The 25,813-nt window shown below is 45.3% G+C and overlaps 1 protein-coding gene across 1 annotated transcript in view; it reads left to right on the top strand.

Moving 5' to 3' along the window:
• Window positions 1-25,813, top strand: part of ADGRB2 (adhesion G protein-coupled receptor B2) — a 256,805-nt gene that overhangs the window by 193,310 nt on the left and 37,682 nt on the right. The window contains 4 exon segments of the mRNA XM_032227776.1: window positions 19,104-19,254; window positions 20,751-20,820; window positions 21,952-22,018; window positions 24,169-24,254. Of these exon segments, the coding sequence (XP_032083667.1) occupies window positions 19,104-19,254; window positions 20,751-20,820; window positions 21,952-22,018; window positions 24,169-24,254 (374 nt within the window).

Here is a 25,813-nt window from a genome sequence, read left to right as displayed (position 1 = left end):
ATATGGCTGCTTTAAAGATGAAAAAAAAGAATGAAAAGAAAAAGACATAGAATTATGCTTTCCAAACCTTATGAGCAATGATGGCACAGTGGTTAGAGTGCAGTACTGCAAGCTACTTCTGGTGCCTGCCAGCTGCCTGCAATTTGGCAGTTCAAATCTCACCAGGCTCAAGGTTGACTCAGCCTTCCATCCTTCCAAGGTTGGTAAAATGAGGACCCAGATTGTTGGGGGCAAGAGGCTGACTCTGTAAACCGCTTAGAGAAGGCTGTAAATGCATTGTGAAGCGGTATATAACTCTAAATGCTATTGCTATGGTTATTTCTATCAAACAATTATTATAACCTTTGCGCTCTTTTACTGCACAGAAAAATTAGTTATAAACACATATACACATACACACACAACTGCTATATATAAACATTGATGTGCATGTTAGTGTTGATTTTGATCTAAACTATAGAACGAAGAATTGGAATACAGCATTTTGGAATATCAATAGCTCCAGGTATTAACAAATTTAAAATAGGCTTCTTACAATTTGAAAAAAAAATGAATTTAATTAATCAGAAAATACAATTTTGTGCTTATTGAACTGCTCAAAAAATGCTTAAGTAGGGAGGAGATGCTTAAGTAGGGAGGAGATTTTGATACTGTTCTAAAAAGTTTAAAGGGTCTTTAACAGATTCAGGGTATGGATTCACTAACCTGTTTTTTAAAATTCTCTGTGTTAAAAAATATGTTGATGTGGTCTAGATTTTTTGATAAGCTTAAGAATTTAATTAACTTTCTGTTTTAGTTCATATGTAGACCTTTTCTCTATTTTTGCTTTTCTTGTATTTTTTCATGTTTAGTTCATTTTAATTGTTATAAAATATCTAGATATTCTTTTTTGCTGTGCAATCATTTTTTTCCTCTATTGGAGATATAGAAAGGGATATTTTTTTGTATGTAAAATTCAAAAAGAAGAAAAAAGAGCTGCAAATGAGTACTAGTGTGCCTATGTATTCCAAAACCCTTTTGAAAAAAAAAAACACAAATCTAAAATGCCATTATATATACATACTTTTTAAAAACTGTGCTAAATGGGTCAAACCCCATATCAAGAATCAAGGTTACCCCTTTATCCTTGTTTTCCTTCTCCTCTCAACATTTCCATCCCAATTTCTGTAGTGCAATGAAATTCAGTCTTTTAGGACCAGCAATGATGTGTGTACCGCTTCTTCTGCAGCCTTTATTCCTGTTCCATTTGGTTACAAAGATTTGGAAATCTGCAACAGCTCTTTGGCTAAAGAGCTGGGGAGAATGTTGTGTTCAGCTAATGCAATAAATAGCCCTACTTTGCTAAGTTTCACCTATGGGGAGAAGAGCTAAAACTTTCCTTCTATTTGCTGTGGTAATTTTGGTCCTGAGCACACCATAACTACCAACTCTTCTTCGTAACTCTGTCAGATTAATCTGACACAGGGAGACCAAGGAGTGTTGAAGCAGCTCTTTTGACATACCATCATTCCCTGACTCCTTGGCAAATGGCCTGATGCATAATACATCACTGCCCTGTAGCTAGCTAGTGAGTTAATTGCAATTGTTGTTCAGTTGCTAAGTCATGTCCAATTCTTAACAATCCCATGGTCCGTAGCACGCCAGGTCCTCAATGTCTCCCGGAATCTGCCCAAATTCCTGTTCATTGCATCAACGACACTATTTAACCTTCTCATCCTCTGCCTTCTTCTCCTTTTGCCTTTCATCTTTCCAAACATCAGGGTGTCTTCCAAGGAGTCATCTCTTCTCATTTGGTGGCCAAAGTATTTGAGCTTCATCTTCAGTATCTTTCCTTATAAATGAATAGTCAAGGCTGATTTCCTTTAGGATTGACTGATTTTATCTCCTTGCAGTCCAATTGTCAGCTACAACTTCATTTAAGAATCAGGAAAGAAGCCACTCAACTCCATTTGTTTGAAATCAAGTGCACTTTTACTAATTATAAACGAATAGTAGCAAAGCTAAGCTGAGTCTGGTTAATTAGGCGCAAAAGCGAATAATATCATGTATAATTCAATCTCCTCCCCTTGGCACCCCAGTCCATAGTCCAATTATAATGCACCCAACTCTCAGGTGGGAGATAACTTCAAAAGTCATCACCAGGATGGAATGCTGGACAGTTAGCCTTGGCGGGAAACTCCCCTCTTCCACATGCCAGTAAGATGGTCAGATCAGCGTCTAGAAACTTCCTCCCGCACATCATGATTCTCCTCCCAAATACCATGCTCTCCCCCTCCCCATTTCAATGGCAGCCGAAGCAGCAGCAAAGCAGAGGCTGACATCCGGCCCTCCTCCAGAAAAGGGTGGTCAGACCTGCAGAAACGAAAAGAACACAAACAAACAGACAAACAACAAGATATGAAAGAGGGAAAGGGGAAGGGGAAAAAAACAAAAGAAAAGGAAAATTAGGAGAACGTCTAAGGGTTTGTCAGGATAAGCAGAGTAGAACTTTCGGAGCAGACGAGGCGCTCGAACATGGGACCCATCAACCCATTCAGTGTGAGAAGGGGGAAAATGCTTCCAAGCCACCAGGTACTGGACACAGTTTCACCGCTTACGAGAGTCCAAAATCTCACGGACCTTGAAATGTTGCTCACCCTCAATCAAAAGCGGAGCGGGTGGAGGAGGGAGAGGTGGTCTCAAAGAAGAAGTGCAGACAGGCTTCAGGAGGTTAACATGAAAAACAGGGTAAACCTGGTTGAGATGCTTAGGCAACTGGAGCCGGACAAAAACAGGGTTGATGATTTTGATAATGGGAAATGGGCCAACATATTTGGGCCCCAATTTCTTCGACTTTTGGGGTGTCTGAAGAAATCTAGTGGACAAATAAACTTGATCATCAACTTTGTACTCATAGGGTTTAGTCCATTTTTTATCAGCCTGTTTCTTATGAGCGCGGTGTGCAGCATCCAGAGTTTGGAGAGCCAAAGGCCAAATGTCCCAAAGATGATCACTCCACTCGGACAGCGATGACACTTGTGGTTGCTCACGAAGAATCTCAAGAATAGGCACAAAATCTTGGCCAAACACCACACGAAAAGGGATAAAACCAGTGCTGCTGTGCACGGAATTATTGTAAGCCACCTCAGCATGAGGCAACAAATCCACCCAATCATCCTGTTGGTAGTTGATGAAACAACGTAAATATTGTTCTAGTACAGAATTGGTCCTTTCACAAGCCCCATTAGTCTGAGGGTGCTGGGAGGAGCTTAACCCCTGGGTGGAGCCAATCCACTTCAGAAACTCTTTCCAGAAGAGGGAGGTGAACTGAACACCCCTGTCCGAAATGATGCGGTCGGGCACCCCATGCACGCGGTAAACATGGGAGATGAACATCTTAGCGAGAGATTTAGCAGAAGGAATCTTGGAGCAAGGGATGAAATGGACCTGTTTGGAGAACAAATCGGTAACAACCCAGATGATAGTGTGCCCCTGACTCTCAGGAAGTTTGACAATGACATTCATGGAGATCTCCTTCCATGGGGCCACTGGGTGAGCCACCGCTTGGAGTAACCCCTGGGGCTTACCCAGAGGGCGTTTAGCAGCAGCACAAACGGGACAACTGGCAACATAATTCTCAATGTCCTTTTTCAAAGAGGGCCACCAAAATTGCTGCTTGATGAGGTGGAGAGTCTTGACAAATCCAAAATGCCCAGCCATCCGGGAGTCATGAGCCCATTGAAGAACAACGGTTCTAAGGGACGCAGGAATGTATAACTTCGCCCCAATCCAAGGCAGCTCATCCCTCATACATTCATCCATGTGCTGCCGGAACCAGTCATCCAGTAAGGGATTTTTTTAGGTCAGAAAGAAAGTCCTGAGTGACCTCCACCTTAGAAGTTTCTTGGCTTCTAGTAACAACAGGAGCAGCGAGGCTCGTCGCGGGAATGACAGGCTGGACCACACTGAGCTTAGAACAGTTGTATTAAGGAAGTCTGGATAACTCATCAGCCATAAAATTCTTGCCACCTGGAATGTATTTCAGGGTAAAATTAAATCTGTTGAAATGCTGAGCCCAGCGCATCTGCTTAGGAGAAAGTTTCCTGGGCGTTCTCAAAGCCTCCAAATTTTTATGGTCAGTCCATACCTCGAAAGGGTGTTCGGCGCCCTACAGAAAATGGCGCCATGTGGCCAGAGCCCAGCGAACAGCAAAAGCTTCCTTCTCCCAAATGGCCCAACGTCTCTCTGTGTCGGTTAGTTTGCGAGAGGTGTAAGTGCAGGGTTCTAACTGTCCTTGGCTATTAGCCTGAAGTAAGACAGCTCCCACAGTCACGTCACTGGTGTCAGCCTGGACCACAAAAGGTCTGTCCATGTCCGGGTGTTTGAGGACTGGTTCCTTGGGGTGCCAAGGGGAGGGGATTGAATTATACATGATATTATTCGTTTTCGCGCCTAATTAACCAGACTCAGCTTATTGTCAGCTGCAACTTCATTTAAGAATCAGGAAAGAAGCCACTCAACTCCATTTGTTTGAAATCAAGTGTACTTTTACTAATTATAAACGAACAGTAGCAAAGCTAAGCTGAGTCTGGTTAATTAGGCGCGAAAGCGAATAATATCATGTATAATTCAATCCCCTCCCCTTGGCACCCCAGTCCACAGTCCAATTATAATGCACCCAACTGTCAGGTGGGAGATAACTTCAAAAGTCATCACCAGGATGGAATGCTGGACAGTTAACCTTGGCGGGAAACTCCCCTCTTCCACATGCGCAGTAAGATGGTCAGATCAGCTTCTAGAAACTTCCTCCAGCACATCATGATTCCCCTCCCAAATACCATGCTCCCCCCTTCCCGTTTCAAAGGCAGCTGAAGCAGCAGCAAAGCAGAGGCTGACACCAAGGGACTGTCAGGAATCTTCTGCAACACCAACTTAATTAGTTAGTAAACCTACATGCTACCCTTCTCACCTAGAGGCTAAACCCTTAAAGCAATAAGTTATAACACTAAATTGGTTTAAAATTAACAAGATGGGAAGGAAAGGAGAAGGATGGCATCGTATTTAAGTCCATTAGCCATCTTTGAGAATGAGGTGCCTCCATTGGGGCCCCAGGCCAATTGGCAGAGCCAGGTCTTCTGGCCCTTTTGTAAGGCCAAAAAGGTAAGTGTGGGCCTCAAGGAGCACCATGTTCCAAAGGACAGGAGCCACAGCAGAAAAAGCTCCTTTCCTTGACACAACAACTAGAATTCCTTGATGCACAGGTCCACAGCATGCCCTTTCTGCCAACATGGTAGCGCAGATCAATCCCATTGGGATGAGATAGTTCCTCAGATGGCCTGGATCCATTTTTTTCTTGAACCAGAGAAAGTAAGCGCAAGAGAAGCAATGAGTGTACCACCACAGCAAGTGGCAATAATCTTGGATTGGCCAAATTTGTCTTGCTAACAAAATTCCTGTTAAATTGGAAGCATCTGTTCTGACCAAGACTTCCCAAGAATATGAAGCAAACTCCTTGTCCCGGCAAAAAAAAAACCCTTTTATTAATTTACAGTGAATTCTGCTCATTCACAGCCAGCAAAGTCTTTCAAAGGAGGATTTACGGTCACAGACCTTATCTGGCTTAGAGAGCTGATAGGCTGATATCTGCAAAACTTGGCAATGAGTCTCAGAGAGTCACTAACCAATTAGCGAACTAATTGTCTCCTGCAAACTCCACTCCCCTTTTGCTCCTCTTTTATTTCCTCTGGGAGGGGCCATTCATCATCTGGCCTTACTCCCAAGTTGACCCCTGTTCTTTAGCTGTTCCTTTCGTCTAGTAACTCTGTGCATGCGCACACTGGGAACAGGCTCTAGCTGTTCATCTGCCTCATTGATGTCTGACTCTGAAAGCAGCCGACATACGGCTCTGGCCCCCTCTCTGCCTCTGACACAGAGCCCTCATCAGAGCCTTCCCCAGACTCCAGGACTGGCCCATGTTCCTCCCCAACCTCCTCACTGTCCGAATCTGCTGGCGAGCCATAACAACATTGCCAGATTTGAACAAGGACTGGAAACAGACAAAGGGGTTGGTTATTCTGGGTTGTTGGCCCTCTTGTGTGGAAGTGTGAGTTTTGCTGGTGTCAAAAAGTACTGTAGTGGAATGACAGCTTTTGTAGAGCTGCATTTAAAGACTTTACCAGTTTGGCCCATCAAAGTAGACCGCCTGCAGAACCATTCTTTCTTCTCAGATTCCTGCAGAATCTGTTTGAAAAGAGAAGAAAAGGCTGTGAAAAATAATAAAATGAAATAAAATAAAATAAAACAAGTGTTCTGGGGATGAGAGATGTTCTATTGTACTGCTGCAGTCTCTTTATGAAAGTCCATTTATAGCTGATGAAGTGGGTGAATGGTGGGAGAATGGAAAGTAATTTACACCCAGCAGCTGGTGCCTTTTTTGAAACAAGGTATGCGTGGCCCATCCAGTGGGAATCAGCTTTGATGTTTCCAAACACTGATAATGATGTGTATGTGCAAGGGAGGGAGGGAAGGTGGGAGAGAAGAAAGAGATAAAGAGAAGACAGAAAAGAGAGGAGAGAAGGAGAGGAAAAGGATACCACAGGCATTTATGCAGACTTGATTCTCTGTTCTGATTCAGTGAGGCATTTTGGCCAGATCTGCATATTCTGATGCCACCAAAGAGATCCCTTGTCATAGAACAGATAAAGATACAAAGCAAAGGCAAGACATTTCTGGTGGAAATCTTACTTCACCCACATATTTATCAGAGAATCAACACCTGTGCGATAAATAATAAACCATGGAATTGTGTGAGGAAAAAAAATTGGTTCTGTTGCTTTTGGAGATTTATTTCCTTTGTCTTCCTCCTCGGACCCCAAGTTGGTCATAAGACCAACTTGGTCTACTGAAGCAGGGAGCTTCAGGAAAGAATCAGCACAGGACTAACGGACATCTCCCAGGCTTATGATTCCAACTTGGCTTTGGTTTCATACTTCCTCGGTGGACACATTCATGTGGTGGATGCATTTTAGGTCCCCCTCATGTGCAATAATAGTAGGGAGGGCTGAGCTCTTTTTCCAGAGCATGGATCTGAGCCCAATGTGTCCTTTTGCCACCTTGTCCATCTATCCATAAACCTAATCAAAGCATTGATTGATTAAAGCCAGAGGAGAGGCAGGAGGGAGGAGTTGGGAAAGCAGCCATTTTGCAACTTGTGAGGAAAAAGAGGGTGGATTGTTTTTGAGCTTTGAAATTCAGCTCAATGATGTCTCGGGGCCTGCTCTTAAATTCAATAAATGTCAACTGCAAACAAACAACAGCTAGAGCTCAGCATCCTGCTTTGGGGGTTTTATATCTATATCCATGGTGCAAGAAACCATTTCAACAATGGCCAAAGTTCTCGTGCACAGTAGGAACAATCTCTCTCACTTGGCATTCCTTTTTAAGGCATGCTGGAGACATACCCTCCAATAGCAGCCGATTTGCAAAACAACTTTTGCTTTCTTGCTTCTTCCTTCTCTAATCCATTTTCCTTCCTGCTTTTCACTCCCAGTGGCCATCAGCTTCAGCGACTCCAGTGGATGTTTCAATCCACTCAGTGGCTGCAGTGATTCATTTATTTGATTTTCTAGATCAGTGGTTCTCAACCTTCTCTTCACCATGGTTCCCTTTTAAGTAACAATAGGGCTTACACTTACCGTATTTTTTGGAGTATAAGATGTACCTTCCCCCCCTAAAAGAGTGTGGAAATGTTGGTGTGTCTTGTACACCAAATACAGCCTCCCGAAGCCCTACCCCCGCATCCCATTTTTGAGAAAAACAGGTGAAAAACAGGGTTTTTTTCACAAAAATGGGGGCACTTTTGCCTTCCCCCAGCCCTGCTGAAGCCTGCAGAGTGTTCCTGGGGGCCGGGGAGTATGAACGCTTTTTTTCTTACTTACCTCTTCAAAATCTTGGTACATCTTATACATCGGTGCATCTTATAATCCGAAAAATACGGTGTATATCCCTTCACAGTGCTTTACAGCCCTCTAAGCGGTTTATAGAGTCAGCATATTGCCCCCAACAATCTGGGTCCGCATTTTACCGACCTTGGAAGGATTGAAGGCTGAGTCAACCTTGAGCCTGGTGAGATTCAAACTGCCTAATTGCAATCAGTCAGCAGTCAGCAGAAGTAGCCTGCAGTACTGCATTCTAACCACTGTGCCACCACAACACCTACCTAGCACCAGAATGTTTCCTTCCTGCCTTCCTTACATGATTAGCTCTGTAGAGTGAAAAAAATAACAAAAGGAAATTTCTTCCAACAACCGGTTCTCCGAACTGCTTAGAAGGTTAACAGCCAGTTCTCCCAAATAGGTGCGAACTGGCTGAATCCCACCACTGGTCTGCAGACCACAGATTGAGAATCTCTCTTCTAAATGATGTCACAGCTTAGCTGCTGAAATAATGATGAGGTTGTGGGCTAGGGAGAGGACTTGCTTTTAATTACAAGCAGAAATGGGAAACAAGCAGAAGAAATGTACCTAGAGTAATGAATATCGAGGAAAACTGAAAAGAAAAAAAAAAAGAAAAACATTGCTCAGGTCATACTTATGTGTTGTGGCTCAGTAGGAGCCTTTGAAGCTGCTATCAGTGAGTGGTTGCAGGATGCTCCCGGGAGAAGATAACAAGCAGCTGGGGCTCGTTAAGGCTCTCCTCCTGTGGATAAAAGACTGATGGTGCCACACCTTAGTTGCAGAAGTCAACATCATTCGTTTGTTCATGAGTTCAGTTCCGTTCCTGTTCGAGTTAGTGTTCATGATTCAAAGAGGCACTTGGATAAGTGATTTGCTTTCTGTAAACCTGGTTTGCTGTAAGAGTGTTGTTTTTCCATTTGCTGTTAACTTTTTGCCAGAGACTTTATCTATGTTTATTTTGGGCTCGCAGCCAACTTGAGCCAGGACTGATAAAGATATTTCCTTTGAAGTTCTGTCTGGCTGTCGTTTGTGAACAAGCAAGGGGAGGGGTCAGAACAGTTTGACTTCTGCCACGACAAACCTCCTGTCAGCTTCTGCCTTGCTGTTGCTTCAGCTGCCATGAAACGGGAAGGGGGGGGGGGCCTTGTATTTGGGAGGGGTTAATTGATGTGCTGGAGGAATGTTCTAGGATGTACCAGTCGTTGGGATTGCGCATGCGTATGTGTTTCCCGCCTGCATCAACGGCCTCGACATTCCATCGTCCGGCCTGTCTTTTTGAAGTTATCTCACACCTGACATTTGAAGGACTTATGATTGGACTGGAGCTTTGATCCTAAGGGGGGGGGGAACGGGTTATTCTATATATCAATTGCTTTCACGCCATATTACTCAGACTTTGCTTTGCTACTGCTCACTTACCATTTATAATTAGTAAAAGTACTTTTGATTTCCAACCCATGGAGTCTCTTAGCCTTCTTTCCTAATTATGTAATGGAGTGGGGCTTGACAAGAAGCAAAGTCTGAAAATAAAACCCCTTTCCAGGAGATTTACATCTACCGAGAAGGGAAATAATGTCTTCTCCGAGCAGAGAGGAGGAGGGGGCCATTGGAGGGGCGGATTCCAGTGAACTAGGACCTCCCGACCTTTCTTTACACGAGCCCAGCCCGCCTGACCGATCCTTGCACGAAGATTTATTTCAACTGCAAATTTCCAGCCAGCCTGAACCTTCCCCCCCACCCCGATGGTCAACTTCGGTGGGACAAAGAGAGACAGAGACAAGCTGGAATGCTGGACTCACCCAAAGACCACCCCGACAAACTTCGCTGGAGCCGGGTGCCGTGAGAAAACCCCAGACGAGTGAGTTCCCTGACTATTGGAGCCAAAGGTACTTTGAGGAAAGAAGGGGGGGCGATGAAGGAGAATGGAGAAGCTACCAGCACCAGGGGCCCATGAGAAAACCCCAGCGGAGTGAATTACCTGATTATTGGGGTCAAACATATTTGGGGGAGAGAAGGGGGGAGGAGGAAAGAGACTGGAGAAATTGGCAACGTTACCCACGCCCGACATCTCCCCCTCCCCCTCGGCCTGCTTCGCCCCCTGCGGCTAGAGGTGTTGCTGATCAAGGAGGCCCTCCCCCCCGAAGACATCGGATGGCTAAAATCCCTCCCTTGCCTGTACGTTATAATGGTGGTTCTGCTAGCCTGCCCTCATTTCTTATGCAGGTGTTTAACTACATGGAGATTTATGGCCGGGACTTTGAAACTGACACCATGAGAGTCAGGATGATTCTTTTGTCCTTAGATGGTGAGGCGGCTACATGGTCAACTGCGTTGCATATGTCTGCCTCTCCCCTCTTGGGGAATTTCAACCGCTTTATGGAGGCTTTCCGCCAACGTTTTGATGACCCGTTAACTGAGAAGCGGAACAAATTGAAGTTTTTAACCTTTGAACAAGACGATAAACCTGTCGCCCAATACATCCAGGAATTTCAGTGTCTTTCCCAATACATGAGAGGTTGGGGGGAGGACGCCCTTCTGGACAGATTTGCTGAAGGACTGAATGAAGACATTTATCAGCAATGTGTCAATCGTAACCTGCCGAGACGTTTAATCACTTGGTTTGAGCATGCAGCGGACGCTGAACTCGACTTAACCCGTCTCCGTTATGCTAAAGAGGAAAGAAGGAAGCGGAAAGAGAGGGCTGCCAAATCCCTCCCCCCTCCAACCACTCAATCGCTCTTCAAACGACGAGGTGAAGCAAGGGGGCCCCCTTCTGGCTTCTCCAGGCCTGTAACATGCTTTCACTGTGGCAAACTCGGGCACATCGCCCCCGAATGTCGTGCTAAATTACCCCTCTCTGCCCAACCCCCTCCCAAACGTGAGGAAAAGTCTGCCAGAGGCCCTGAAAAGAAGAAGAAGGAGACAGCTTTCGCTGGGGAATCCAACCCCCCTCCGTTTGCCCAGCCATTAGAGGGAGACGCGGACGCTAACTCCTCTTCTTCGGAGGACTCCGATGACGACACATCGCCTCACTGGGTGAGTTCAAACAAGGGGCCCCTGCTAATCCCTATTGAATTAAAAGTTCCTCCTGAGGGGATACCTGCCACCCTCTTGGCTTTACTTGATTCAGGCTGTTCCCGGTCCATGATCAATCCAGCCATGGTGGAGAAATTAGGCCTCAAATTGCGCACTTTGAAAACCCCAATTGTATTTTGCCAAATAGACGGCTCCATTGCGGGGGGGGGGGCGCCCATTTTTTTACTGAGCCTTTGGAAATGAAAATGGGTACCCATACTGAATTAATCTCTTTTGTGGTCGCTCCGGGCATGGACAGGCCACTCATTTTGGGCATCCCATGGCTTCGAAAGTGGAACCCTCACATAAATTGGCGGACAGGCCGCTTACGCGTTCGCTCGAAGGTGCCTCCAGTGGGGGAGGGCTCTCCGGACCAACCTGCCGTCACTGACGTTCCTGAAGTAGCCGCTAGAGGGCAGGAGAGGATTGCAGGAGAGGAGAAAATTCCGAAAGAATATCTGGATCTTAAGGAAGTCTTCAGCGAACAATCTTCGGACATTCTGCCCCCCCACAGGCCTACTGATTGCTCCATAGACATTTTACCCGGGGTTAAGCTCCCTAAACCCCGGATTTACTCCATGTCGCCCAGGGAAATGGAGGAGATGCGTTCTTTCATTGACAAAAATTTGAAACGTGGTTTCATTGAACCAGCCCGACCCAAAGTGGCTGCCCCTGTACTGTTTCGTGAAAAGAAAGATGGTTCTCTTCGCTTATGCTGTGACTTTAGAAACCTTAACGCGGTCTCTTCTCAGAACCTCTACCCACTCCCATTGATGAAAGACTTGTTGGCGCAACTAGGGAAGGGCCGCATCTTCACAAAATTGGACCTGCGAGAAGCTTACTATAGGATACGCATTAAGGAAGGGGACGAATGGAAGACTGCTTTCAACTGCCCTCTTGGTTGTTTCCAGTTTCGGGTTATGCCTTTTGGCCTCCAGGGGGCTCCTGCTGTGTTCATGCAATTTATTAATGAGGTCTTGCACGATCATCTGTACAAGGGCGTTATCGTATACCTGGACGATATCCTCATTTATACCCGCAGTTACGACCACCACGTCAATCTGGTACGCACTGTTTTGAAAAAACTCCGTGCCGCTGACCTTTATGCCAAATTGTCTAAGTGTGAGTTTCACCAAACTAAAATTGACTATCTGGGCTACCGCATCTCCCCTGATGGCATTGAAATGGACCCTGAAAAGGTGAAGGCGGTCACTGAATGGGACGCGCCCAGAACTCGTAAGCAATTGCAAAAATTTTTGGGGTTCGCCAATTTCTACCGTCAATTCATTCCCTCTTTTGCTAACATTGCTCTCCCTATTACTAATTTGCTCAAGACGAAAGGCGACCCGAAGCCTAAACCCAATAAGCCTTTGGACTGGAACATGGAATGCCAGGCGGCATTCGAGAAGCTTAAACGCCTTTTTGCCGCTGAACCAGTTCTTAAGCACCCTGATCTCGACCAGCCTTTCGTCGTCCAGGCTGATGCCAGTGATGTCGCCGTAGGGGCCGTTCTGTTGCAAGCTAACGACCAAGGTAACTTGCAGCCTTGCGCATACACTTCCCGTAAACTCACTGACACGGAGCGGCGTTGGGCAGTTTGGGAGAAGGAGGCTTTTGCGGTCCGTTGGGCCCTCGCGACTTGGCGCCATTTCCTGGAAGGCGCTAAACACCCATTTGAGGTTTGGACTGACCACAAGAACTTGGAAGCGTTGCGAACGCCTCGTCGTCTCTCCCCCAAACAGATGCGATGAGCCCAATATTTCAACCGTTTCAATTTCACTCTAAAGTATATCCCGGGTGGAAAGAACTTCATGGCAGATGCTTTGTCCCGATTACCTCAATATAATTGCTCTAAACTGAGTATCGTCCAACCGCTCCTGGCAGCTCCGGTACTCACACGTCAACAGACCCACGCTCAGAAGGAAGTGCCTCAAGATCTACTTTCTGACCTTAAAAAAGCTCTTCCTCAAGACGACTGGTTTCTGGACCATCGGGACGAGTGCACCATGAGGGACGATCTACCGTGGATTGGTGCTAAATTATACGTCCCCGCTTCCCTACGACTTGTCGTCCTTCGTCGCGCTCATGACTCCAGATTGGCGGGTCATTTTGGTTTCGTAAAAACTTTGCACCTCGTGAAGAGACAGTTCTGGTGGCCCTCTTTAAAAAAGGACATTGAACTTTATGTGGCCAGTTGCCCTGTTTGCGCTACCGCCAAAAAACCGCCGGGGAAACCGCAGGGGCTTCTCCAGTCCGTCGCTCGCCCGGTTGCCCCTTGGAAGGAGATTTCTATGGACTTTATTGTTGAGCTTCCCGAGAGCCAGGGACATACCGTCATCTGGGTGGTCACTGATTTGTTTTCCAAGCAAGTTCATTTCGTGCCTTGTCACAAAATTCCTTCCGCCAAGGCATTGGCTAAACTGTTCCTTTCCCACATCTACCGTTTACATGGGGTTCCCGACAGTATTATCTCTGATCGTGGGGTCCAATTCACATCTACTTTTTGGAAGGAGTTTCTCAAACGCATTGGCTCCGCCCAGGGCCTTAGCTCCGCCTACCATCCTCAGACTAATGGCGGCTGTGAACGTACTAATTCCGTCCTTGAACAATATTTACGTTGTTTCATCAATTATCAACAGGACGATTGGGTTGACTTGTTACCACATGCTGAGGTGGCCTATAACAACTCGGTTCACTCCAGCACGGGGTTTACCCCTTTTCGGGTCGTTTACGGCCAGGATTTTGTTCCTATTCCCGAATTGCCTACGGCCCAGCCTCAGGTTCCTTCAGTTGCGGACTGGAGTGAGCGTCTCAGTCGCATTTGGCCTCTGACTCTTTCCACTTTGGACGCTGCCCATAAATCCCATAAGAAGCAAGCCGATAGGAAACGCTCTCAGCCCTATGAATACCACATTGGGGATTTGGTGTATTTGTCCACAAAATTCTTGCACACTACACAGAAATCAAAGAAATTGGGACCCAAGTATGTTGGCCCTTTCCCTATTGTGAAAGTCATCAATCCTGTTTCTGTTCGTTTACAATTGCCCAAACATCTCAACCGAATCCACCCAGTGTTCCACATCAACCTCATCAAGCCGGTTCGGGTGTCCCACTTACGGCCCCCGGATGACCCTCTGCCTGCTCCGTTGCTGATTGATGGGGAACGTCATTTTGAAGTTCGTGAAATTCTTGATTCCCGCAGGCTCCGTAATCGCATCCAATATCTGGTGGCTTGGAAACACTTCCCCCCATCCCACACGGAATGGGTTGATAAATCCCACGTTCGTGCTCCCCGCCTGCTACAGAAATTTTATGCTTCGTATCCCGACAAGCCTTGACTTTTCTCCCCTCCCTCTTCTTTTTGTGTTTTGTCGTTTGTCTGTTTTGTTTGTTTTTCTTCCAGGCCTGACTGCCTTTTTTCCGGGGGACGGCCGGATGTCAGCTTCTGCCTTGCTGTTGCTTCAGCTGCCATGAAACGGGAAGGGGGGGGGGCTTGTATTTGGGAGGGGTTAATTGATGTGCTGGAGGAATGTTCTAGGATGTACCAGTCGTTGGGATTGCGCATGCGTATGTGTTTCCCGCCTGCATCAACGGCCTCGACATTCCATCGTCCGGCCTGTCTTTTTGAAGTTATCTCACACCTGACATTTGAAGGACTTATGATTGGACTGGAGCTTTGATCCTAAGGGGGGGGGGAACGGGTTATTCTATATATCAATTGCTTTCGCGCCATATTACTCAGACTTTGCTTTGCTACTGCTCACTTACCATTTATAATTAGTAAAAGTACTTTTGATTTCCAACCCATGGAGTCTCTTAGCCTTCTTTCCTAATTATGTAATGGAGTGGGGCTTGACACCTCCATTCATAAAAATATGGAGCAGCTTTACGCTGACAACGCCAGACTGACATAGCAAATAGCAGTATTGGCTGACCAAATTGCTCAGCTGCAGAGAGCTGCAAACTGCCCTCCCCCCAGCCAAGGAGGAAGTGCCCAGTAGCCATGCCAGATAAATTTGATGGCAATCAGGCCATGTTTGCTGCGTTTCTGGGACAATGCCAGCTGTTCCTGAGTTTGAGAGCAGAGGACTTTCCCACTGACCAGACGAAGGTGAGATTTATTATTAGTTTGCTCTCAGGCACAGCTGCCTGTTGGGCTACCCCCTTGTTAATTCAGCCGAGCCCTTTGTTGGATGACTTCCAGGGTTTTTTCCAATGCTTTAAGCGTATGTTTGAGGATCCCATTAAGGGGGAAACATCAACCAGACGTCTGAAGTCACTGCAGCAGGGGAGTGGTTCATTGCAAGACTATGTAAGTGAATTCAGGCTGTGTAGCCAGGATTCAGCGTGGAATGAACCAGCTCTGATGGACACTTTCCAAGATGGATTGTCTGATGCCTTGCAAGATGAACTGGCAAGGGTGGACAGGCCACCGACGTTCGACGCATTGGTCCACTTGTGCCTCTGGATAGACGCCCGGCTGCAGCGGCGAAGGCCTTGCCGTGCATTCCAGGAGACCACCAGCATGCCAGTTCATCAAGAGATTGCAGTGGACTGGGAGGAGCCCATGGAGTTGGATGCTGTCAGACCTCGAGTGTCACGTACAGAGATGGACAGACGACATGCTGACGGGTTGTGTTTCTACTGTGGGGATCCTGGACACCTGGCGGGGAGTTGCCCCAAGAAGAATAGAGGGGTGGCGCGGACTGCGGCCGTCCCTCAGCAACGAACTATCATGTCAAACAACCGGCATGTTTGTGCGTCTGTGATACCCCGTTCGCACAATGTAGCATGCATTCGTGGGGTGTGGAATCCCAGGGCTGATGCCCTGCCTAGGAAATCGGGGAACTCTGACCCTGCAGACTCGCTTCCACCTCGGACTGTTCTAGCCGTTGCATCCTGCGCTGCAGTTTATCATCCCGTGAGTGTACAGTCTCTGATATAGGATGCGCAGCGGGGTGATGAATGGGTGGAGCGACAAAAGGCGGAAGTAGAGCCGGCTTCCCCGTGGACTTTGGAAGGGGATCTTTTGAAGTATCTATGCCGGCTCTATGTTCCCGCAGGGCACATTCATAGACGGGTGCTCTCTCAGGTTCATGGCGCTTCTGCAGCGAGACATTGGGGGTTTTCCCGGACATTGCACCTGGCATCCGGTCAGTTTTGGTGGCCCCGTTTAAGAAATGATGTGCGGAAGTGCGTGGAGTTGTGTGTCCAGTGCCAATGGGCCAGGTCTGCGAGGAGGGCTTTGCCAAGATTCCAGCCCTTGCCGACCCCGGTCCCCGCAGCACAGAACTTCATTTCTAGAATCCCGGTGGGGTACCAGTGTCTTGGACTGTGTTCCATGGGGGCCGTCACCAACCCTTCCGGGCCGCACCCCAAGCGTCGGAACAGGGGGAAGGGCCCTGTGGTGGGGGAGAGTGTGGTGGCCTGGCAGGAGTCGGTAGAGCTGCCGCCATACTCCAATGGCGAGGGGTCATGAGTTGGCCTTGGAGGAGGTGGAGGACCCTGGACAGGGTGTTAGGGCTCGGCCAGAGCTGTTAGAGCTGCCGCCAGTCTCCAACAGCAAGGGGGCTGGTGGGTCGGCCTTGGAGAGGGTGCAGGGCTCTGGATGTGGTGTCGACGCCTCACAGGGCGGGAGGAGACGTGGTTGCCACCAGATACCTGGGGAGCATTGGATCAAGGGGAATGTTCCTGCAGGTATTTGGGAATCACAAAGGAGGAAACACAGGAAATGAGTGTGGGCCATCTTATGGACAATCCATTCCAACCGCATCCAGACCATCAGACCTGGGGGAAGCGCCCTGTGGTGGGGGATAGTGTTGTGGCTCGGTAGGAGCCTTTGCAGCTGCTATCAGTGAGTGGCTGCAGGATGCTCCTGGGAGAAGATAACAAGCAGCTGGGGCTCGTTAAGGCTCTCCTCCTGTGGATAAAAGACTGATGGTGCCACGCCTTAGTTGCAGAAGTCAACGTCGTTTGTTTGTTCATGAGTTCAGTTCCGTTCCTGTTCGAGTTAGTGTCCATGATTCAAAGAGGCACTTGGATAAGTGATTTGATTTATGTAAACCTGGTTTGCTGTAAGAGTGTTGTTTTTGCATTTGCTGTGTAACTTTTTGCCAGAGACTTTATCTATGTTTATTTTGGGCTCACAGCCAGCTTGAGCCGGGACTGATAAAGATATTTCCTCTGAAGTTCTGTCTGGCTGTCGTTGTGAACAAGCAAGGAGTGGGGTCAGAACAGTTCTGGCTGCTGTAAAAAACCTTTGCAGCTACATGTGTGATAGAAGTGTTCTTCTATGATAAAATATTAAGAAAAGGTTGATCAGATAAGCCTCAGGATTTCATGGAGGAAAGTTGCATTGCCCCCTATTGTACAACAACCTTCCCTGTAGTATGTGTCCTCCAGATGTTTGCAGCTGCACTTGCCAGAACTCCCTCATAGCATGGACATCATCTGGGAATTGACTGGGGTTGTAGGAAGCTAAACAGATAGTAAGGTTGAGGCAGGAAGTTCCTGGTGTAGAAGTGATGACTTAACTGTCACCTCAAAGTTGAAATTTGCTAACCAGTTAGGAAATAGGGCCAGTTAGAATAGGAAAAAATGTCTTACAGGATGAGCAGTACCGCACCATAGATTTGCTCTGCCTTAAATGTGTAAGTCATCAACTTATGTCTGCTCACTTAGAATGGGTACTTATGACAGTTCTGGGGGGAGGGGCACCTGCAATCATATGACTTCATTGTGGAAGGTTGGCAATCAGCCTGCAATTGTAGCCATTTATAGCATCCTGTGGTAACATGACAGCATTTTATGGCATTTTTGGAAAAAGAAAAGATGTTTGATTTCAGTTTCTGCCAAAACCAGCCTATAGTGAGCAACTTAGCAATCTCTGCAAAAAAAAAGTCATAGAATTGGGTTGGTCACATAGATGAAATATTTTACAACCCTCATGACTTATGACTGTAATAAGCAGGTTCCATATGGTCGTAAATCAAGGGCTACCTGTAAATACAAATTAATATCATCAGTACAAATAGCATCCTTGTTATTATTGTTATTTAATAGACTTCCTCCCATGGCAAGATGCATATTTTGTAGGAAATGTACAGGGCCCTGCAGGAAAGACAAGAGGAATAGAATAGAATATAATTCTTCATTGGCTAAATGTGATTGAACACACAAGGAATTTGTCTTTGGTGCATATGCTCTCAGTGTACATAAAAAAACAAGATACTTTCGTCAAGAATCATAAAATACAGCACTTACAATACAATACAAAAGCAGAGTTGGAAGGGACTTTGGAGGTCTTCTAGTCCAACCCCCTGCCTAGGCAGGAAACCCTATACCATTTCAGACAAATGGCTATCCAGCATCTTCTTAAAGACTTCCAGTGTTGGGGCATTCACAATTTCTGGAGGCAAGCTGTTCCACTGATTAATTGTTCTAACTGTCAGGAAATTTAGATGATAGTCATAGGGTACAAATAAGCAATCAGGAAACAATCAATATCAATGTAAATCATAAGGATACAAGCAGCAAAGTTACAGTCATACAGTCATAAGTGGGAGGAGATGGGTGATAGGAACGATGAGAAGACTAATAGTAATAGTAACGCAGCCTTAGTGATTAGTTTGACAGTGGTGAGGGAATTATTTGTTTAGCAGAGTGATGGCATTTGGGGAAAAAACTCTCTTTGTGTCTAGTTGTCTTGCTGTGCTGTGCTCTATAGCATCATTTTGAGAATAGGAGTTGAAACAATTTATGTCCAGGATGTGAGGAGTGTGTAGATATTTTCATGGCCCTCTTTTTGACTTGGCCTGTATACATGTCCTCAATAGAAGGCAGGTTGGTAGCCATTGTTTTTTCTGCAGTTTTAATTATCCGTTGAAGTCTGTCTGTCTTGTGGGTTGCAGAACCAAACTGGACAGAATGTGTGACAAAAATGTGTGTTGCAAGGCACCACAACCCAATGCAACTCATACTCTTGTAGCAGAATGCATGCTTTTTCATTTTGCAGAAACCTGTGAGTGAGTGCCTTTTATGACAAAGGCTCTCTACCTCTTCACCCAGATGATTCCTGTTTTCTTCCTCCTCCAGGGCATCTGTACCATGACAGCTGCCTTCCTCCATTTCTTCTTCCTCTCTTCCTTCTGTTGGGTGCTGACCGAGGCTTGGCAATCTTACTTGGCTGTCATTGGCAGAATCCGAACTCGGCTAGTTCGTAAACGCTTCCTCTGCCTCGGATGGGGTAAGAGAGAAATTCTCATTCTCATTTGGAATTTCATTTTATTTTTATTTTATGGATCAAATTTATTTGCTATACATCTTAAGGATTAAGTGACTCTAAGTGGCCTGATTGCCCTTGGTTCATCACTGGATAGTTGAATTAGCACAATATGTTTAACCAGATGTGAATCAGGATCCAGGTTAGCTTTGGGATCTATGTGCTGTGTAAACCCTGAAAATTAGTCTAATTTAAGAACCTCTTTAGGAAGTTAGGAAATCCAGAATTAGAGTGACGAAATACTGCTTGGCCTCTGTTTCAAGATCTCCAATTGCCACTCTTTGACTGGTTGAACTGGCAAACTGTTCTATCATTAGCTATTCTGTTTCTATCTTTAGAAATAGATTCTATTTTGAAAAAGAATCTTGAAAGGCTGCCAAAGCAATTCCCAGATCAGCTGATACTTAGAGTAATTAAGGCAGAGTTACTTTGAGTTTCTTTCTCACTCTTCCCTCTTTCCTGGGCAAAGCAAACTTTTCTGCATGAATCCCACTCCCATAATTATCCTTCTCTCTATCCTCCCTATTTGGACATGGTGGCTCAGTGGCTAAAATGCTGAGCCTGTTGATCAGATAGGTTGGCAGTTCAGCAGTTCGAATCCCTAGTGCTGCATAACGGAGTGAGCTCTTATTGCTTGTCCCAGTTTCTGCCAACCTAGCAGTTTGAAAGCACATAAAAATGCAAGTAGAAAAATAGGAAAGATAAGGAAGAGTGTTCCTTGCACCTTGGGCGTTGAGTCATGCTGGCCACATGACCATGGAGATGTCTTCGGACAACGTGGCTCTTCGGCTTTGAAACGGAGATGAGCAACGCCTCCTAGAGTTGGGAATGACTAGCACATATGTGCGAGGGGAACCTTTACCTTTACCTTATCCTCCCTATTCTCGGAATCTCCTAGACATTCCATCTCTCTCTCCCTCCCTCCCTTTGTGTTGTGTATGTGTGTATGCATCAGTGGTGGGTTACAAGAGGTATGCCCCGGTAGAGATGTACCAGTGCCTGCCCGGAGCACTGGGTACCGTTCTGGTACCGTGCTCTGGAGGGTCCACCTGCCCACCCGAGCTCCTTACCTGTATTTGAGATCTCTGGCGCTTCTACGCAAGCATACAGAGTGCATGGTGCTTGTGCGATGCTCCACTGAGCAGCTGGAGTGTTGCGGAGGCTCGTGGAGGCATTGCAAGAGGTAAGGATGCATGCGCGCATGTGCGTGCGCACTGCACGTGTTCATGTGGTGGACGCCGGGCCTCGTTGCAACCATACCAGTTGCAATGGGATCCGGAACCCACCACTGGTATGCATACATGTGCATACACAGTCAACTCTTGCCACTTCATGATATTTCCCCATTCTTGGCAAAAAATCTTTTAAGATTTCAGCACTGTCCCCTGAAAATTCTCACAATTTCTTGGGCAGTCTTACAATGTCCCAAAACACTTTATGTCTATTTATTTCCTGCTCAGGTCTGCCAGCCTTGGTAGTTGCGGTTTCAGTTGGCTTCACTCGGACCAAAGGATATGGAACAGCCAGCTAGTAGGTTTCTCTGGGATAGAAGGATTGGTGGGGGGGGGGGGGGGGGATTATAAACTAATGAAGTGTTGAATAGATACTCCACTTCCATTGCTTGTCACTTCCATGAAGGTGAAGGTGAGGAGGGACTTCAAGGTTCAGAGATCCATATAGGAAAGAAGCACAAATCAAATATCATCTCCTGGACATTGGAGAGATGGGAGGTCACCATACTGGTCAATGTCCAGTGAGCCTCACTTTCTCTTTCTGATTTTAAATAATGCCCTCTCATATCTTTGCACTGGATTGATTACTTATTCCCTCTGTTTTCATTTTTGATAACCTGGCCAGGCAGTTTTTAGATCCCATCCATGGCTCTTCTGATCACCCTAAGATCCTTTTGATCATTCTAAGATTCACCATTAAAGGTACAGAGTGATGGATCCAGTGGTGAAATTCAAAAATTTTCTCTACTGGTTATGTGGGTGTGGTTTGGTGGGCATGTCTTGGTGACCATGTGACTGAGTGGGCAACAAGCAGGAACCTCACAGAGTCACAGAGAGCTCAAAAATGAACTATTCCACTTTATACAAAAATAACACAAAAACTACACAACTGACTGACACACAATGCAAAAGCAGCTGGACTTCACACAAAATGGTCCCTGCAACAAGCAGGAACCTCACCGAAGCTCAAAAACAAACTATCACACTTTACACAAAAATAACACAAAAGCTACACAACTGACTCACACACAATGCAAAAGCAGCTGGACTTCACAAACAAAAAGTTTCTGACAAGCGCTGCACAGCTGATTGTCACAGCCGACCATTGGAACCTTTTTTAAAACTTTTTTTAGCATTTTGCCTGAACGGGTAGTAAACAAATGCTTTAAAGAGTTCCAAGGATCAGCTGTGCACCAATCAGCTGTGCTGCACCATCCCCAGAACTTTTTTTTTTTACTTTTTAAAGCATTTTTTTTACTACCGGTTCAGGTGAACCAGCCCAAACCGGTAGCATGTCACCCCTGGATGGATCTCTTCTTTAGAGGAGATGGGACTAAGGCACGATGGGGAGACATCAGTTATGGTCATTCTTTGGATGTTTGTTTCTGTTCTTGTTTAGTTTTCAAATAGTTTTTCTTTCTCTCTCCAGTTGCTGGCTGTCCCTTGAAGGAGGACTGTTGTATGCCTTTGTTGGTCCAGCTGCTGTGATTGTTCTGGTAAGAACTCAGATACTTTTCTAGGGCACCAATGATCTGACTTGGGCTGATCTCATTCTTTCCCATTGGCGTGGTTTCCATTTCACTGACTCTGTTGTAAACAGTCAAGAACCTATAAAGGCTCACTTAAAATCACACTTTTTGACTTGAGTTGATGGAAAAATTAATCCGTCCCTGCCCCCCAAATTCTGCAACTCATCACAGCTGCGAATAGAGAGGGGTAGTAAGAGGAGGGGAAGAAATTGAAGTCCAAACTATCCAACTCACTCTTGATGATATTTCTAACTTTTCCCATTGGTTCTGGGCTTTTTCCCTCTACCTAAAGTCTCAGAGGTCTTCAAACTTGGCAACTTTAAGACTTGTGAACTTCAACTCCCAGAGATTTTCAAACTTGGCAACTTTAAGACTTCAACTCCCAAAGATCTTCAAACTTGGCAACTTTAAGACTTGTGGGCTTCAACTCCCAGAATTCTCCAGCCAGCTATGTCTTAAAGTCTTAAAGTTGCCAAGTTTGAGGACCCCTAATCCTAGACATTTCTTAACCATGTGAGGATGGGAGCAGGATGGAAGGCTTCACATCTTCTGAGGAATAAGATAAACTGTTTGGATTGGTAGAGAAAAAAAAAAGCCTTCCTTGGGGAGTTTAGTGGCCATCAAAAATTTCATGAAGATCCAGTCACGCTAAAGAGTGGAACTTGTCCCACTTCCTCAGCTTTTGAGAGAGAGAGAAAAGATGTGGTATGATCACTACATCATAGGCTTTTGTCCAAATTGGATTCAGAAGGAGAGGAACCTTCTGTTTTCATTTCCATCCCTGGAAATTGTGATCAAAGCCATTAGACACAGATACAGTGTGAATAATTTGCTTTTGAATTATCTAGTGTGCCATATGAACCCCTATTACTTGTGCTTATTCAACAGACCTGAAACATACCTTAGCCCTATGCTTCATTTAGCCAGGATCTTGCTGAACTCTTTGCTTCTCTGGCTTAATCTGCTTTTGCAGTATAAAAAAAATGACACCACTTCTCTTGAGATAAAGTTACAAGTTTGGAAAGGACTGTAATATTCCCAATACAGATATCTTAAAAGAATGATAAAATGTGTAGTAAAAATTAATGAGAACCAAGTTATAAAAGCCAACATTAATACAACTAAATCCAGCTCTTTTAGCCAACAAGTTTACTTCCCTGTGAAAATCCTTCCTCTCTTCTTCCCTCCCATCCTCCCTTCCTTCCACTCAAAGTTTTTGAGAATATAAAATAGAATATAATTCTATTTTTAGAATTTCTTATTGAACTTTTTTTTAAAAAAATACTTTGTTATTAGAGGTGGTTCGAGAGAGGTTCTTACAATGAGTTCCTCAGAATCAACTTATTGAGAAGATGAGCATCATATAAATAAAATAAAATAATAAAATAAAATAATTAAAAAAAATAGAGCTGTGGTGGCGCAGTGGTTAGAGTGTAGTACTGCAGGCTACTTCTGCTGATCACCGGCTGCCTACAGTTCAGCAGATCAGAACCACCAGGTTCAAGGTTGACTCAGCCTTCCATCCTTCCAAGGTTGCTAAAACGGGGACCCAGATTGTTGAGGGCAATATGCTGACTCTGTAAACCACTTAAAGGGCTGTAAAGCACTATGAAGGGGTATACACTATATAATGGTGTAATGAAAATCAGGATATTCACACACATATCTTGCCTTCCTGATTATTCAGAAAGTATAAGAAGAATGGCGAAGGATGGCAAAGAATGGCAAAGAATGGTGGAGTTCGCTGATACTCTCTTCTTGTTTGAAAGCAATGTCATGGAACAAATCTTCTTTTTCCCAAATGGAATGAGCATACCTTTTTTAACAGTTGGTATGCTGATTTCCCTTTATTGTGGAGTATTGGATTTTATGTCATTACGAGCACTTGATCATCAGTTCTCTATTTTAGAGCCAGGGTATCCAACTTTGGCAACTTTAACTCCCGTGGACTTCAATTCCCAATAGCTGGCTGCGGAATTCTGGGAGCTGAAGTCCACTGATCTTAAAACTGATGCTGATTTGGATGATTGGATACCCCTGAAAATTTAGAGCAAACCATGGTTTAGAAAGAAAAAAGTTTTCGATCACCACTTATCACAAATTTCTCTCCTATCCAGGTCAACATGCTAATTGGGATCATCGTATTTAACAAGCTGATGTCTCGAGATGGCATCTCAGATAAGTCCAAAAAGCAGCGAGCTGGGTAAGTCACTGTGTGGTCTCAGCACTAACCCATGGAGATAGGGATGCACTTTTAAGCAGGTTGGCCTGCTTCCATCTTGGATTGCCAGTAGCCACCGTGTTTCCTCCCACCCTCTCTTGCCTAACCAAGGGAAGACACCAGGAGAGAGAAAAAGAAAAAGGAAGAGGAGGGAATAGAATAGTATTTGATGCATTTCCTTGAACTGGGTTCTTTCAGCATATCTGGGGAATAGATATCTATAGAGCCACGGTGGCGCAGTGGTTAGAGTGCAATACTGCAGGCAGAGTTCTCTATCCATAAGAAGGCAGCACTAGGAACAGCTAAGATTCTGCACAGAATCCTCAAATTCCCAGTTCTCTGGTAGAGGATCTGAGATTGAGGAAGACATAGACTACCCATAAGGGAGAGAAGGGACTTTTTCCTTGCAACGTAGAAAGATGTTGGTGTACATTCTTTAGTAAACAATAAAGGCAGTTGTATAGTTTTGGTTTCATTCCAGTAACATAGATATCCCTGATGCAAGTTTCAAAATATGTATATGTTCCTGAAAGAAACACTTTTTAATAAAGTTATGCTTTAGAAGGAGCAACTCTTAAAGACCACCCAGAATTTACAGCTGGCTCAAAATGTAATGGCGTAAGCAATAATAGGAACCCTTTGGTATGCCTATACATCACTGCTTTTATGCAAGCTGCATTGGTTGACAGTTGATTTCTCAGTGCAATTCCTCCATGAGCCGAGGTGGCGTAGTGGTTAGCGTGCAGTACTGAGGGCTACTTCTGCTGATCACCGGCTGCCAGCAGTTCAGTAGTTCGAGTCTCACTAGCTCAAGGTGACTCAGCCTTCCATCCTTCCGAGGTGGGTATAATGAGGACACAGATTGTTGGGAGCAGTAGGTTGACTCTGTAAACTGCTTAGAGAAGGCTGTAAAGCACTGTGAAGAAGTATATAAGTCTATGTGCTATTGCTACTGCTACAGGCAGCCCTCCATTACAACCACAGTTAGGATCAGAATTTCCGTTGTTCTGCAAGGCAGTTATTAAGCACGTTGCACTCTCTTTTATAATCTTTTTTTCCCATGGTTGTTAAGGAAATCATTGCAGATGTTGAGTGAATCATGGTCATTAAGCGAGTTCAGCTTCTCAGTTGACTTTGCTTGTCAGAAACTCCATTTGTCACAAATGGAGATCACATGACCCTAGGATGTGGCAATTGTTGTAAAAAAAAAAGATGCCAGTTGCCAAGTGCCCAAATTTTGGCCATGTGATTGTGGGATGCTGCAATGTTTGTAAGTGCAAGAACGGTTGTAAGTCACTTTTTTCAGCCCCTTTGTAACTTCAAAGGGTCACTAAACAAATGGTTGTAAGCCAGGGACTACCTATATACAAAAACAGTTGGACTGAGTAGAAACCCGTCTCTCCCCCCAAAATAAATTCCTTATAAATCTCATTTCAGTTGAATTCTGGTAGCAACTTGTAGGGGTCCGAGTCCTTCTCCAATGCCTCCAAGCCTTCGTTCAGCTTTTTGAAATACTGCTCGTATTAATGAAAATAATATTT

The sequence above is a fragment of the Thamnophis elegans genome, chromosome 12, assembly GCF_009769535.1.
Source record: "Thamnophis elegans isolate rThaEle1 chromosome 12, rThaEle1.pri, whole genome shotgun sequence".
Classification (NCBI taxonomy): domain Eukaryota; kingdom Metazoa; phylum Chordata; class Lepidosauria; order Squamata; family Colubridae; genus Thamnophis; species Thamnophis elegans.
The sequence above is the reverse complement of the archived record's forward strand: the minus strand, read 5'-3'. Positions and strand labels throughout refer to the sequence as shown.